Source organism: Sturnira hondurensis, unplaced genomic scaffold (assembly GCF_014824575.4).
Source record: "Sturnira hondurensis isolate 20B ecotype Veracruz unplaced genomic scaffold, ASM1482457v3 Scaffold0006413, whole genome shotgun sequence".
Classification (NCBI taxonomy): domain Eukaryota; kingdom Metazoa; phylum Chordata; class Mammalia; order Chiroptera; family Phyllostomidae; genus Sturnira; species Sturnira hondurensis.
In genome coordinates this window covers 29,445,419-29,460,250 of record NW_028079044.1, presented here as the reverse complement: position 1 = coordinate 29,460,250, position 14,832 = coordinate 29,445,419, and the positions used below count along the sequence as shown (strand labels likewise).

Below are 14,832 nucleotides of genomic sequence, written 5' to 3'. Positions count from 1 at the left end.
TCCCAGTGGCAAAGAAGGCTGGGCAGGCACGTTTCTGGCTTCTGTCCTAGGACAGAAGGCCCTGCCTTGGAGAAAACGTGTTCCAAGGAACAACTAGGGTCCTTACGAAGGCGATGGTGTGACTTTGAACGTGTGCTCATTCCGTGAATGGACCACATCTCCCATGCTGTACTAGTAGAATAAATAGATTTTAAACACATTTCATGCTAATTTTATAAATATTGTGATGCTGTTGCATTGCATTTTTGTTTAAAACAATTCACTCTTGAAAATGTACCAAAATTTTTTTTAACCTTCTATGGTACGGTTACAAATGCACCCGTATTCTCAAAAAGGAAAGGAGATTTCGAGCTTTCTGATTCCTTCCACCTCAGGCTGTGTGACCCCTGGGGAGGCGCTCACATGGCTCTGTCTCAGCATGTCATCTGTGACACGGGGCAATAATACTTATCGGTGTACTTCTCAGTGCTGATAATCTTAGCATTTCTAAGTATTGCTAGGTATTGATGAACAAGTATTTCCTATTATTTGATAAGATGCAACTAAGAATGGTAATTATAGCAAGTTTACTTTATTTATATTATAGACTAATGAACTTATACAGCTTGCCAGAAATGGTAAGTCCACAGCGGAACTTTGGGACTGGATGCTTGTGTCCCATTCAATTCGGGCTCCGTTTCCAAACACAGTCAGCCACAGAGGACAGTGGAGGCAAGAAATGAAACCAACGGGAGGAAAATTGTGTGACTCTTTTTGTTGTTGCTGTTCATTTCATAAATGTTTATTAAGCACCTACTGTGCACTGGGGATAAAACAACATGGCCTCGTTCTTTCTTTAAAAAATAGGTAGGTTTTGTTTTTCCAAGAAGTAAGATAAATATCTGGTATACAGTTCTTTCATTATTGACTTTCTCAAGATTCTAATATATTGAAATAAAATTGGTTTCTTTGCAATTTCTCCCCCATTTACTTTAGTTTTGCTGTGTGCAGCATAGGGAACAAATACAACCCTTCTCAAAAAATAAATGTTCAAATGTTGGGAGGCGATTATTTTTTTCCAGCTTAGATTTGTCTTCTAGAGGCAGGTTCCCTAAGCTACTACCAGGGTGCCTCTTGGTAGACACACTCCGCTTTGTTACACTGCTCCCGTGGTCTCTTTCTTCGTGTGCTCACCAAGTAGGAGAAGAGGGGCTTAGCGAGAGGCCATTGCAATGGATTCAGATCATGACAATCGACAGAGGAAAGACGTGCAGTTTTGTTCTGGGTCTTCAGGGTCAGCTTCTTGGGACCGTGATTTTTGTTTTTCCTTTTCTTTTCATTTTTCCAAATTTATTGAGATGTAACTGACACGAGACCAGGGCTCTTGAGCTGAGTGCTAGGGAGGGCAGAGAGGCAGACCTGACAATGAGAAGTGCATTCAGGGTAAAACGGAAGTGTGAAAGCTAGCGAGTTGAAGAACTTCAGCTCTGGCTGCAAGGGAAAAGCTGGGGGAGGGCTGACACCCCGCCAGACACCTTCCAGTGTGGAAGTAGAACACTTTTTTTTTTGCTCTTGGCGGTAATGCCTAGAATTTACATTTTGTGTTAATTTGGCCTCATTTACATAATGCCTTATTATAAAGAATCGCTTAGATGTTTCCTAATTGTCTTCTTGCTCTGGCTTCCCGAGGGCTGAGATTATCAAGGTAACGAGTGACCTTTGCTGGGCGAAGGCAGAGAAATCGGATGAGATATTCTGTTGTCACAGACCTTTTGCTTTCATGGGTCTTTTGGATATTTGGTTTTTCCTAGCCCACAACAGCACATTACTCTCTATAGCTCCTATACGTGCCTGCTGGCATGAGTGCTTTCCTCGTAGACAGGGTGTCCGTGCTTTCCGTGACTTTTACGTCTGATGTAGCTGTTACTCTCTTTGCTTTTCCTGCATATTCTTAGTTCTGGGAGTCCCTAGGTGCCCAGTGCTCCACTGAATAATCATTGGAGAAGTATTATGCTTCTGTGTTTCAGTGGTTTATGCAATGTCATAATGATGATTTTTGCAGATAGAGCTTATTTCTGCTGTTGGATCATTTTTCTAAGCGGGTCAATGACTCAGCTTCCCATTGGGGGGACATTGGGTTTGGTGATTTAGGGTTTTGGCCTCTCATGCTTGTACACCAGCAGCTACTCCAGCACAAACTTCTGGGCATTCCCCCATATCAGTCAGACTCGTTGACGTGACATTCTGCAGCGTGAGCCCAGACGCCCCTGGTGTCGGAGGGACTGTGACACTCGGAAAAGCCGCAGCCCCGTCTGTGGAAACACGGTCACAGAGAGGTCGTCGTGGTCAGGAAAAAGGCACTTTGACCTGAAGGGCTGAAGTTCCTGTCTATTTCCTCCTAGATTTCCTTCGAGGCTACATCTTTCATCACCAGCTCGGAACTCATTCTATACTTAGTCATCTTTGATATATTTTATTCACTTTTCCTACTTTGGTAACATAACTTACTATTTGAGCAGACCTTTCTCTCCTTCTTAGCGTTTAAGTTACTGTTGCTGTATTTGTCCCTACCTCCTACTCATTGCCTATCTTTTAAAGTTTTCTTTATATCAGTATGTTGGTTCCTAAGGCCCCAGAGAGCTTTCTTTGTCTCCGTACACACCAGCCATGTGACCAGTGATGCAGAGCCTGGGGATTTACACTGGAAAATGTTCACACAAAACATGGACCTGGATTTTATAACAGCTTTATTCATAACCATCAAAAACTGGGAACAACCCGCATGTCCCTCCACAGGTGAAGGGAGAGGCTGCACTGTGTCATAGGTTGGAATACTACGCAGCAATGGAAAAGGAACGAACTATTAATACACACAACCGCTTGGGTAAACCTCAAAATAGTTATGCTGAATTAAAAAAAGTCAGTCTCAGAAGGTTACAACTGTATGAGTCTGTTTATACAATATCGTTTAAAAAAAGAAAGCTATAGTGATACAGAACAGGTTTAAAAATTAATATTAATATGAAAACTATGAAAAATACCCCAGTTTTATCAAACTATGTAGTCATGTGTCTTTTGACAAGTTACTTCACCTCTGTAATCCCAATGTATTTACCCGTAAAGTGTAGAAAGTACCCTCTACCTTGAAGCGGTCTTTAAAGGTGAAATAAGATGTTTCCAAGTATCTACCTGACACGTAGGAGTCGCCTTTGTTTTCTTTTTCATGGTGATATTTCTCGCTGGGAGCAGATTCTTTTTTGTTATTATCATCTCTCCCTGTGCGTGTGTGTGTTTTAACAGTCATTTGGGTCTTGGGGAACAGATCGGAGCCATCGAGGGTTTCAAGCAGGAAGGCGACATGGCAGGATTGTCATTTGAAATGATCACCTGAGCAGGTTCGTGAAGAGCAGTGAGGGGTGCAGAAGGGTAGGCACGGTAGCAGTGGGGCCAGTAGAGTGTTGGGGTCGCCCAGATTTGAGACACCAATAGTGTGGAGCCATGGAGAGGGAGAGGTTTGGGGAGTGCTTTTTTGTTTTTGGTTTTTGAGGTAGCGCCAACAGGCTTGATGATGGTTTGCAGGGAGAGGCACGGTAGAGGCAGGTGTCATTTGCTGCCATGAGAAACTGAGGGGAGACGCAAACCTCAGGGATAGGGTAGTGGTAAGCACAAAAGAGCAAGAATCCTATTTAGACATGTTAAGTGTGAAAAGCAAGTAGGCAGCTGGGCGTGGGATTCTGGAGCCAAGGACCAAGCCGGCCTGGTCCCCCTCATGCTGGGGCTGCAACACACAGAAGCTGTGCACGGGGCACCGGGCAGCTTTTGTCTGCTCTTCCTTTGACCCTGCCTTGGGGTCTTTAGCCAAGTACTTCTCTGCAATCGATTCCTGAGAAGGCTTGTCAAAACCGGAATTCAGATTATGCTCACACTATTCACTGCTGCCAGACCACCCCACCCCATTTTCCATTTAATGAGATTTAGGGAGACGTCCAACATTTCCATATATCCCGCCTGGAAGTTGTCGGTCATACTGTGTATGATCGGAAAGTACAATAGTGACCCCATTGTTTTTCTTTTTTTTAAATGTAAGGGGCTGATGCGAGGTAAATTTTATTATATTTAGAAAAAAAAAGAAACAGGATATAAAAGTCAGTCACTCACAACGAATGAGCGTGTTTAACGCCCCCCAGCCCATACTTCTCTAGTGGCAGCACTTGGAGCCCCGGCCAGGCCAGTTTTAACCCAGCCAAGATGCTGGAAGGCAGGGCACTAGGTTGGGCCCATCAGGCTGAGGAGAGCCATGGAGCCCAGGGCACCCCTGCTCCGCTTGCTGGGTTCTCCTGTGTAGGAGCCAGAGGCATAAAGGACTCATCCAATAATCTCGGCCAAGCCCAAGCTGGAGACTATTTGTGGGTAGTAAATCCCCCCTACCCACCACAGCTAGGAATATTAAGAAGGGAGGGTAGACTTCCAGTGTGTTCTGGTGGGCTCTCTGGATGAAGGTGAAGAGCTGTCTGTTCTCCAGGTCTGAGCTGTACATGGTGGGATACTCCACTTTGTACTTCTTGCGGGCCTTGTTGACCTTGATAGCAAGATGGGCAGCCATGATGAAGCTGGCAGCCCCTTCAGAACCACAAACCCATACTCCTTGAAGAGGATGGTCGTCTTGGCTTTGGATCACCTTGGGAGGGCTGGTACAGACCCCAGGTGCACAGCAAAATGCCAATAGTGACCCTTTATCCACAGAAGATACATTCCAAGACCCCCAGTGGATGCTTGGAACCATGGACAGTACTGAATCTTATATATATATATATATATATATATATATATATATATATATTGTATTTTTCCTTCTCACCAAAAGGAAACACTCTCTCTTTGGCTTATTTGAATTGCCAACATTGCTGCGCTTATGATCTGTTAAGTGAACACAAGCACAGTGACACCAGGACAGCCGATCTGATGACAGAGACGGCTACTAAGTGACGAATGGGCGGGTGGCGTGTACTGCATGGACGCACTAGACAAAGGGATGATTCCCGTCCTGGGCGGGACGCAGCAGGATGGCACGAGCTTTCATCACGCTACTCAGAATGGCACAGAATTGAAAGCTTATGAATTGCTCACTCCTGGAACTTCTCACTCAACATTTTTAGACTGAAGTTGATTGTGGGTCATTGCAACCATGGATGAGGGGGCACTACTGTGTCAATGAACCACTGAGAGTGATGACGAACTCGCAAATGCATTATATGCATTGCTCTGTGTTTTGTTACTGTCCTCCTCCAATTCCCAGTTTTGCCGCAGGCAAGGGAAAGGAATTCCAGATATAATTTTGCCTTGACAAATATGGAATTCAATGCGTTGAGTATCCACTACCATAGGCCCTGCAAAGGGAGGAACAGGGAGAGTGTGTGGGGAGGGGTGCAGAGGAAGTCCCAGGCACTTGAGAAAAGTTCAAATTCTGTGGAGCCAGGTATTGGGCCAGTGTCTTCATCGGACTCCTCAGTGCTGAAAATCTTTGATAATTAATATTTGTCCTTTAAGCACACAAATACTAATTTTAAAATTTACACGTGAGAGACCATGACTTCCCTCCACCCACCCCATCCTCATCACTCACCATGAAGAATGAGTGACTGGATTTTTCTCTCAGAAAATGTAATTACTGCGTAATGAAATGTTAATGCTACGCTCTATTCTTAAAGTCACTTGTCTCAGCGATGAAGCTGTGCCCTAATAGAGTTGCTGAATTTTCTTCTCAGTCATTCTTTCAGTATTTTCTACTTGTCCGATGTGCTGGCGATGACTGGGGCTTCTTTGTTTTTACAAACAGGACTATCTCGGCAAAAACTCACCATCAGGCCGTCAACTTCAACATCTTCGAGGGCATGGTTTGCCACGGGGTGCCCCTGGTGACTATTTCCAGAGGCAAGGTGGTGTACGAGGCTGGAGTTCTCAGTGTCACAGCTGGAGATGGGAAGTACATCCCTCGCAAGCCGTTTGCTGAACATGTTTACAAGAGGATCAAGCAGCGGGACCAGGCGAGTTGTGTCTAAGCAACAGTCACCCTGGGCTGGACTGTCAGCCAGTCCCGGTGGTGGGGGGGGTATCGTCACACACACTCAATTCAGTGCGCGCCTGGGACGTCAGAATTGACAGGAAAGGTTCCAAACCAACTCGAGTTTTCAAAGAGAGAATTGTAATTGGATGGTTGCATTTTCCCTTGCAGACTGGCGTCCGTTCAGGGTTTCCTGCGGGACCAAGTCAGGTTTTCCCAGGCAATGCAGGGTCACTGGGGGGCTTTCAGCAGTTGGGTTAGTCGGGGTGCTCTAAGGAGCAGACGCCCACGTGAATAAAGGTGTGGCATTTCTCCTGCACCATAGGGTTTGGTGAGCCTCAGACTGGCAAACTTACCAAGGGAGCCAGCCCCGAAATGAGGGGGCCCAGCTTTGTCACATTGTCCATTAGAGGTGCCCCACAGAGTATGTTTTTACCCTCGCCTGGGGAAAAGTGTATTGACTTTAGAGAGAGAGGGAGGGAGAGAGATTGATGTGAGAGAGAAACATCTAATGGTTGCCTCCTGTACAAATCCCAACTGGAGACCAAACCCACAACCTAGGTATGAGCCCTGACCAGGAATTGAACCCATGACATTTTAGTGTACAGAACAACACTCCAACCAACAGAGCTACCAGATCAGGGCCTCACGGGGTACTTTGAATATTAAATAAAAACATTTGGGGCCCTGGCTGGTGTAGCTCAGTGGATTAAGCACAGGCCTGCGAACCACACGATCGGGGTTCGATTCCCAGTCAGGGCACATGCCTGGGTTGCAGGCCAGTTCCCAGCAGGGGACTTATGAGAGGCAACCACACATTGATATTTCTGTCCTTCTCTCCTTCCTTTCCCCTCTAAAAATAAATAAATAAAATCTAAAAAAAAACAACAAACATTTGGTAGATTATAAAACATTAGCAAAATACACATTTTCATTATATAGATCACCCCTATTAAACCCCGGGGTTGCTCATATCCTCGCAATTCACTGTCCCTGCACAGGTCCCTTCAAAGTGGGCCGATGCCTCTCGACTCAGCAGGCAGGCTCGGTCAGGTTCACTCTCAGGAAGCCACTGTTACCTGGATTGTTTCGTGCTGGCCAGTGTCTGCTGTTTGGTATTTAGAAGTCCTATTGCCTTTACTGGTTTTTTAGCACCTCGGCCTCTGTGGGCAGCATGGTGCCACCACCTTGTTCACTCCCAGCCTCCGGATGCTTCACCCTGGTCTGTCCGTGTGTTTGATGCTGCACAAATGTCCTCTAAGCATCAGACAGACGTTCGGCTGGGAGACTGGAGGTGGTGTCCCTGTTGTCCCTGTGCTCATCTGGGAAACTGGGGGAAGAAGCCCACTATATTTTGGCCGCAGCCAGTAGGACAACCCGCTGGTACTAAACACTGGTCCCACCAGACGCGGGCGCTCATGTCAAGGCCTGGCAGCCCACCCTTCAGACAGAGATGCATCACTGTCACCGGAGAGAACTGGCAAGCCCACTTGCCCTCCGCGTGGTAGGCGGAGTCTGCTGAGGAAACAAATGTGCACCTGAACTTCTTCATTACACAGTGAGGGCTACGGTCCTGCAGCACGGCACCTTCGCCTCTCCACGCCGTCACAGTGGCCATCCACTGAGGTGCTGAAATATGCACAGCATGTGGAGGTGGGGGAGTGAGCAGCCGGGAGGTGACCGGGGTGTGGGTCTGGCACAAAAGAGCTTATGTGACCCACCGTGAAGGAGGAGAGAATATTAAAAGGTTAAAAGTACTGGGCAGCCGGAGACCAGAACTTAAATGGTCTTTGATTCCAGTCAGTTTATCTATCAAAGGGGAAGATGGGACGTGTGGGACAGCAGGAGACTCCTCAAAGAGGGTCTGCGTATTTCTAAGGCGGGGGTGCCCGCAGCAGTCCTGGCGGGAAGCCAGGCTCTGCCCTCTGAGAGCTCCAGGCAGATGAGGAGGGAAACTGTGTGTGAATGAGACCTGGCCAGTAGGGTGAGAGACATTTGCTGGTCACTGTGACCAGGGCGGCCGGCCAGCCTGAGAGGTGCCTGTTGGGTTTGCTAGTTCAGAGACTGAGCAGTCAGAGCGAGGCTCCTAGGTCACCAGGGCAGCTGAGGCCTGCCCGGAGGAGGTGGCCAGCCACAGAGAGAGGGAGGGAGGCCTGGAGAACAAATAAATGGTGAAGCACAACTAAGAAGCGTGGGGGAAACCGAGTCAGCCCAGGCCAGGACAGCCCGCCCAGAGGAGAGAAAGCTCAGATGGGGATCGACTCCCCGTGAACATGTTGGTAGGAATTGATCAACTGTTTATTGAGCACTTGCTATGGTGAAACAGAGCAGTTCACTGGCCCTGAGCCTGCTGGGAGAGACAGACAAGTAAACCACTGGTTACAGAAAACTGTGCTAAGCAGGATGGTAGGTATGGCGGGGAGGGCGAAAACTTCCATGGCTGATGGCTGCCCGGGCTGAGTTACAGAAGATCAATAGGAGACACTGGGGCAAAAAGGAGGGTGGGCAGAACGACCCAGGAAGGGTGCTGATCTGCCTGCTTTGAGTCCTGGGCCACCCCCGAGCCTGCAGCTGGGTCCGGGGAAGCATCTTGTGAGCGACTGACCGGCTCTGGAGCAAGGCCAGCCCTGAATGGGGAGAATGGGGCCACGGGCTTCCTGGTCCTGCCTAAATCATCGGTGTCGGCGTTCCGTTCCTAAGGACCCCCAAGGCAAGGCAGAAAAGTGACAGCTGAGAGCCACAAGCTGAAAAGTTTCAAAGGAACCTTGGGGCCAAAGGCAGATGAAGTAAGAGCGGATAAGGCACACACAGCAGGAAGGCAGGTGACACAGAGACCTGCCCACTTACGTCACTCTCTCTGGGGAGAAAGAGGCTGTGGCAACCCCTGTCCATTGAACTGAAATATGCCACAGGATTTTGCTGAGTACAAATGCCCAAAGGAGAGGAGAGGAAGGCAAGATCTTAGATTGTAGGCAAGATGAGGGGTAGAGGGAAGGGGGAAATAAATCCCGGTTTGCTTGGCCAGTCCTGGATTATGCCCGTTAATTCCATTCGGCACCCATTACACTCTTGTAAGTGCCCCAGTTTGAATGATAGATTATACAGTCACCCTAGGCTTAGAGACACATCATCCAGTCTGGCTTGAAAAGGAAACCGGGAGAGGAAAAAACACAGAGACCGAAGACCTGAGAGTGAGGATGTGGTCAGAGTGAGGGCTAGTAAATGAGTCGAAAGTCTCAGGGGTAGATCAGCTCCGGTACCACAATGTCCAGGCGCTGGGGAACAGAATGGAAGACTGGCACGTCATTTCCCCACGTCGATATTCTTCCAGATGATGACAGGATCTAGGGTGGAGAAAAGGACTGAGTTGATAGTGAGCCACAATGGAAGTCCCGCCCAGCGTCTAACCAGACACACAGGGGGACTGAGGCTCACACTGNTAAGTGTCCCAGTTTGAATGATAGATTATACAGTCACCCTAGGCTTAGAGACACATCATCCAGTCTGGCTTGAAAAGGAAACCGGGAGAGGAAAAAACACAGAGACCGAAGACCTGAGAGTGAGGATGTGGTCAGAGTGAGGGCTAGTAAATGAGTCGAAAGTCTCAGGGGTAGATCAGCTCCGGTACCACAATGTCCAGGGGCTGGGGAACAGAATGAAAGACTGGCACGTCATTTCCCTGTGTCGATATTCTTCCAGATGATGACAGGATCGAGGGTGGAGAAAAGGACTGAGTTGATAGTGAGCCAAAATGGAAGTCCCGCCCAGCGTCTAACCAGACACAGGGGGACCGAGGCTCACACTGGGGGGCAGAGGGCAGGGGTCCTCCCGCTGACTGAGCACCCAGTGTGTCTCTTTCTTGGTGTTAGCCTCTGTGCCTGCATTGTCTATGCTCCATAAATATCTTCTGAATGATTGAAGGAAGTGCTTTGTATCTGAGAAATCTCATGCGTCTGGAAGAGGAGTTTTATTCCCTCCATTTCAGAGATGCATGGATAGGCTCAGAGGGCATCAGCTCGCCAGGTTCCTGTACCTAGTAAGTGGCAAGGGGAATTCAGACTTCGATCTGTCTTGGTCCAAAGCTCACATTGTCAATCACTACAATATGTTAGTCTGGGGGATCAAAATAAGACCTACAGTAATTCGTTACAATTCGTCTGTGTGTGTGTTACATACAGAGACACACGTGTATTTCATTGTAAAGAGCCTATTATGTGGTAGGCATTTTTCTAACTGCCTTATTTATGTTTAATTCTCTCAATGTTTTTAATCTTCATGACCACTCTATAAAGTAGGGTGTGGTATCACCCCCAGTTCACAATTAAGGGAGCTGAAACATGGCCTTGAGTGGCACGCCCAGGTGATCTGCTTCCAGAGCCCACGCCCCAGACCACTGTGACTGGCTGCTTCTTGGCTTGTCGGTGGATTTGTGTGCGTGTTTACAAACAGTTCGGTTTAGTTGCTCCTCATGAATCCCTTTGTGTGTGAAGTCCAGATTTTAACTCATGCAGGGAGTTCATTCCAGCTGAGTCCAGTCAGGGTTCTGTGAAGATGTGAGAGTCTATGAAAGGCCTGTCACACACAGTGGCAATCAAGAAAGTGAGAAAAGAAACCCACAAAAGTGCTAGAATCTGAACCAAAATGACATGAATCTCAGCAGAGGTACAGCAGAGCACTTCAGGAAGACAGATGTCTAGAATGTTCGAAAGGACAAGGTGGTGATAGGACTTAGGGGGTGGGAGGATGTGGCCGAGGCCCCGGTAAAAGTCGGAGGGGAAAGATGATCATTAGAAAGTGTTCCCTGGGGCCTTGTCTGACCCGGATGAACTCCAGCGAAGAGCAGGGCAATGCAGGCGCCCGAGGTTGCCGGGAACTTCTGTGAAAGCGCCAGGGTTCGGAGGCATGGGCTAGGGTCACAAGATTCGTTTGTGCTCTAACGATTTATTATGGGAGCTGCACTTAGCTTTGAATTCAGGAAATCGATAAACAAACCACAAGAGAAAAATGAAATGTTCTTTTTCAGATTTGCACACCTACCCCCGTGGAGCGTGACCCCTACGAGGGAGAAGTTGTGCCACAACAACAATAGAGAGAAACAAAAGAATCCACAGCTGGAACCGGGAAACAGACCCACCCCTGACCGGAGGGCTGTTGGTGGAGGAAATAAGTACCCTTGCATGACAACATATAAAATTAGCATGGTCAAGGTCAAAGGCTTCAAAGTGATATATGGCTCAAGGACAATTGTGCAAAGGGGGTGGTTAAAATAATTCTTGATGCAGAACACTCAGATGAGTCTCCAGATTGAAGGAGGCCTTGGGCTAGAGATCAGTTCTCTGGGATGTTAGGACACAGTGGACAGCGCTGTGGGGAATCACACAGCGTTGAAGCAGTAGGCTAGTAACGCAGCCCACCTGTAATTGGGGAACAGTGCACTGCCTAACACAGGGAGTACGATTTCATGGTCCCATGTACAAATTGATGGAGACTTTATCTGTAAAAGCCAATCTTCATACTGTAAAGGCAACTATATTCTAGAACTTAGAGGGAATGAAAAACTGAATCATGTGGCTTTTAGGGGTATAATTTTTTTCAGGAAAATTATTTGATGGTATTTGATGTACTTTATTTCACACTTAATTTTTGGAAGGATATTATAAATAGAGTCATTTCTGAATAAATGTTTTTGCCTTTCATCAGTTTTCTCTTAGTGTTTTTTGACATTCGGAACTTTCTATTTTGTGTACCTATTACCACCATCCCTGCAAATTTTCTTCTAATTCTTTTTTTTAGTCATTTTCTGGTCCTGCTGTACCAGATGTCTATTTGACAGTGGCCTTGCTGTGATTTAGGCCTCTAACATCATTTCCACCAACTTCATGAAATCTGCACGTTTTCTGTTTTGCAATTTCACCTGACTCTAGATTTCTAAAATCTGTGCTACATTTTCAGATGTTTCCAAAGACTGCAGTCTGCAAACTCTTACCCAAAAGCTGACCTGAGGGATAGATGTTCGGGTCAACTGGGGACACCGTTTGCCAGAGGACCAGGGCTGACACACCCAGCTCGGCACTGCATGTTTTCACATGACGATAACCTGTTTTCCTCCGTAAACCCTGTGACCTGAACAATACGGCTTTGTGCATTCTGGGCTGTGCCCTCTTTCTCGATTGAGGGCTGTGAGTCTTTATCAATGCTATAGGGCCAAACATTTCAGCTTTTTGGTCATTTCCTGGCTATTGAAATCATTCTTGCCGTCCAGGAAGACGGTGTGAAAAATTCAAAGGAAGATTAGCCAGAGGAAGGAATTCTGCTGAGTGCTATCACATGCTTTGGGCAGCATCTGGGGAACAGGGCAAGGTTTACTTTGGAGACAGCATTCCCTGAGGGTTAAGCTAGAGCCCTGCACCTGTTTGCGAAAGGGACTGTTACACTGAGTTCCTTTCGCTCTGTTCAAAAGCAGAGGCAGAGAAAAGGACCCACGGTTGCCATCACATCGTCCGCGTGGAGAAGGCAGCCTTATTTCAGCTCCCCGAGGTCCTTCTGAAAGAATAAGCGCTCCAGGCCTCTTTGGTTTCCTTTCAGAAGCAGTCACTGTCGTTCTTGCTGTGACTTTGCTGCTGTGTGAAATTGAAGATATAAAGGAATATTATTGTGATGGGAAGTCGGTGTGAAAATGCCTTGATGGTACTTCAAAATGTTATCTTTGCTTGTACTAGATTTTTTTACTTTGAATTTTAAAAAAATCCCTTTTTTGTTTGACGTACTTTTAAGGGCGACATTTGTTTAATATCAGCAAGCTATGATGTTACATCCGGTTGTAATTAATAAACACTTAGTTCTCCGTTATAATTAATAAACATTTAACCTTCATTTTATATCCGAGTTTTCTAACTAGAGGAACTGGGACACTGGGAGGTTGGTTTTGTTTCGGAAGCATCATTCCCCAGGTGACCTTTGCTCCAGCAACTCCGGAAATCAGGTCCCTCAGCAGATGCCATGGAATCAAAGTGGATACTCAACCTTAGGGTGACTCCCAGGTCGGTTGTCCACTCGCTCCATTGAATGCAGGACCTGAGAGAATTCGGGGGAACCGGAATGGCTGAAAGGTGCCCTCTCCCCTGTGCTTCCTGGTCTGTGCTGGGATCCTTCTGTGTGCAGAAGCTGAGCTTGCATTTCTTCTCCCAGGTAAACAGGTCAAGAGGAATTTATAAAATGTGGATCAGGCGACACTCAGGCAATCATGCTCTCATTGCAGGGTATCTGCCCCCGACTTACTCACTTAGATCATGCTATATTTGGCAGAGGGTGGTGGGAATCACTCACTCGACTGTGATTTGTATTGAACACACCTGAGAAAGGACAGTGACCTGCACCTAATGGGGAACCATGGGTCTCTTTTTCCTCAGAAATGCGTTAAAATATTTTATTACCTTCCTCTTCTTCTTTGGTTGCCAATAGAAACTCTACAATTAACCACTGTAATTGAACAACAATAAAGTCATTTAAAAAAAAGAAACTCCACAATTAGATGACAGAATCCTTGAGGAAAAAAATTCAATGGCTTTTTAATTTCGAAGCCACTTCTCACTCATCCTTAGTGTTCAGCTGAACTGTCAAGCCCTCTCTGAGGCATTCCCAGATTCAACATGGTGGGGTTCAATCCCACTTTTATCTCCTCCTTCGCAGCGCCCCGCACACACCCAATCACAGAACCGCGTCTCATTGCACAACCATTACCTGTTGTCCTGTCACCCTCCTCCAGGAAGCGGGAAGCTCAGGCAGGGCAGGGCCTGCCCAGTTCACTGTGTTCCTCTGGCATGTAGCTCAGTGCCTGGCAATTGATGGGCATTCGAGGGACAGTTCGTTTTTAAATAAAGGAGAGGTGAAGGAGCTCCTGCTAAGTTCCTGAGTTGATATAGATGGAGTCAGTGAGCATTCTCCACAAAATCAGAAACACATTTTGTGGAGCGTGTTGGTGTCAGGTAGCTCTAAGTGGAGAATGCAGATTCATGATCAGTCTGACAGATCTGTTGGGTAGGATGCAAGAGCCAAAGGACTCTGCAGCAACAAAGTCGTTTGAGATCATAAGAGGATCCCTTTCTTGCTTTTATTAGGCTTTGTTGCAAATGTTTTGCAGAAACATATTTCTAAATAATCATATAAGGCAACAGGAAAACTATTAATATCTCACACTCTGTTGTTCAGTATGGCCTCTGGTGGACACACTAAAGGACAGACAGACTGAGTAGCGTTCCTTCTCTAAATTCTCCTTCCACTGGAAGCAAAAAACAAAGGCGGGCGTGAGCTCTAAATTTCTATTTACTGACTGTGAGGTCTTGAGTCATTTTTGAAATTCAAATACATGGTGAACTTATTAAAACATACAAAAAGTAAATATTTAACATAACCGTACCTATGGACCTGTTATTCCAGTTAAGAAATAATTTTTTTCAGAAAAATAAATCTTTACCAATACAGTTTAAGTGCCCTGTTTCTTCTCCCTTTCCTTCCCCTTCTGCCCCCGAGGGACCGGTGCCCTGCATCTGGAGCTCCCGTCCCATGCACACCCTTTACACCTTTGCTCTCTCGGCACACCTCTGGGAGCACTGTGCTGTCCGCAGCGACACTGCACAAAAGTATCCTATAGTGTGTCTTGTTTTTTAGTTTGTTGTTTTTTAGCATGAATTATATGGATTTCTGCTTTTTTTTGCAGGCAGTGTGTTGGGGAGCTATCTGTTTTGATATGGCTGGCTGTCGTTTCCCATTTTATTGCTAGATGATATTTCATC

At 46.7% G+C, this 14,832-nt stretch overlaps 1 protein-coding gene and 1 pseudogene across 2 annotated transcripts in view; one reads left to right on the top strand and one right to left on the bottom strand.

Moving 5' to 3' along the window:
* The window catches only part of DPYS (dihydropyrimidinase), a 72,087-nt gene extending 60,955 nt beyond the window's left edge, over window positions 1-11,132 (top strand). For both annotated transcript variants that reach the window (XM_037048372.1, XM_037048371.1), the window contains 2 exons: window positions 5,816-6,023; window positions 11,064-11,132. In XM_037048372.1, coding sequence (XP_036904267.1) covers window positions 5,816-6,023; window positions 11,064-11,129 — 274 coding nt within the window. In that variant the 3' untranslated portion in view covers window positions 11,130-11,132. The remainder of the gene's footprint in view (window positions 1-5,815; window positions 6,024-11,063) is intronic.
* Window positions 3,992-5,059, bottom strand: LOC118988965 (microsomal glutathione S-transferase 3-like; annotated as a pseudogene).
* Window positions 11,133-14,832: the final 3,700 nt, after the last annotated feature.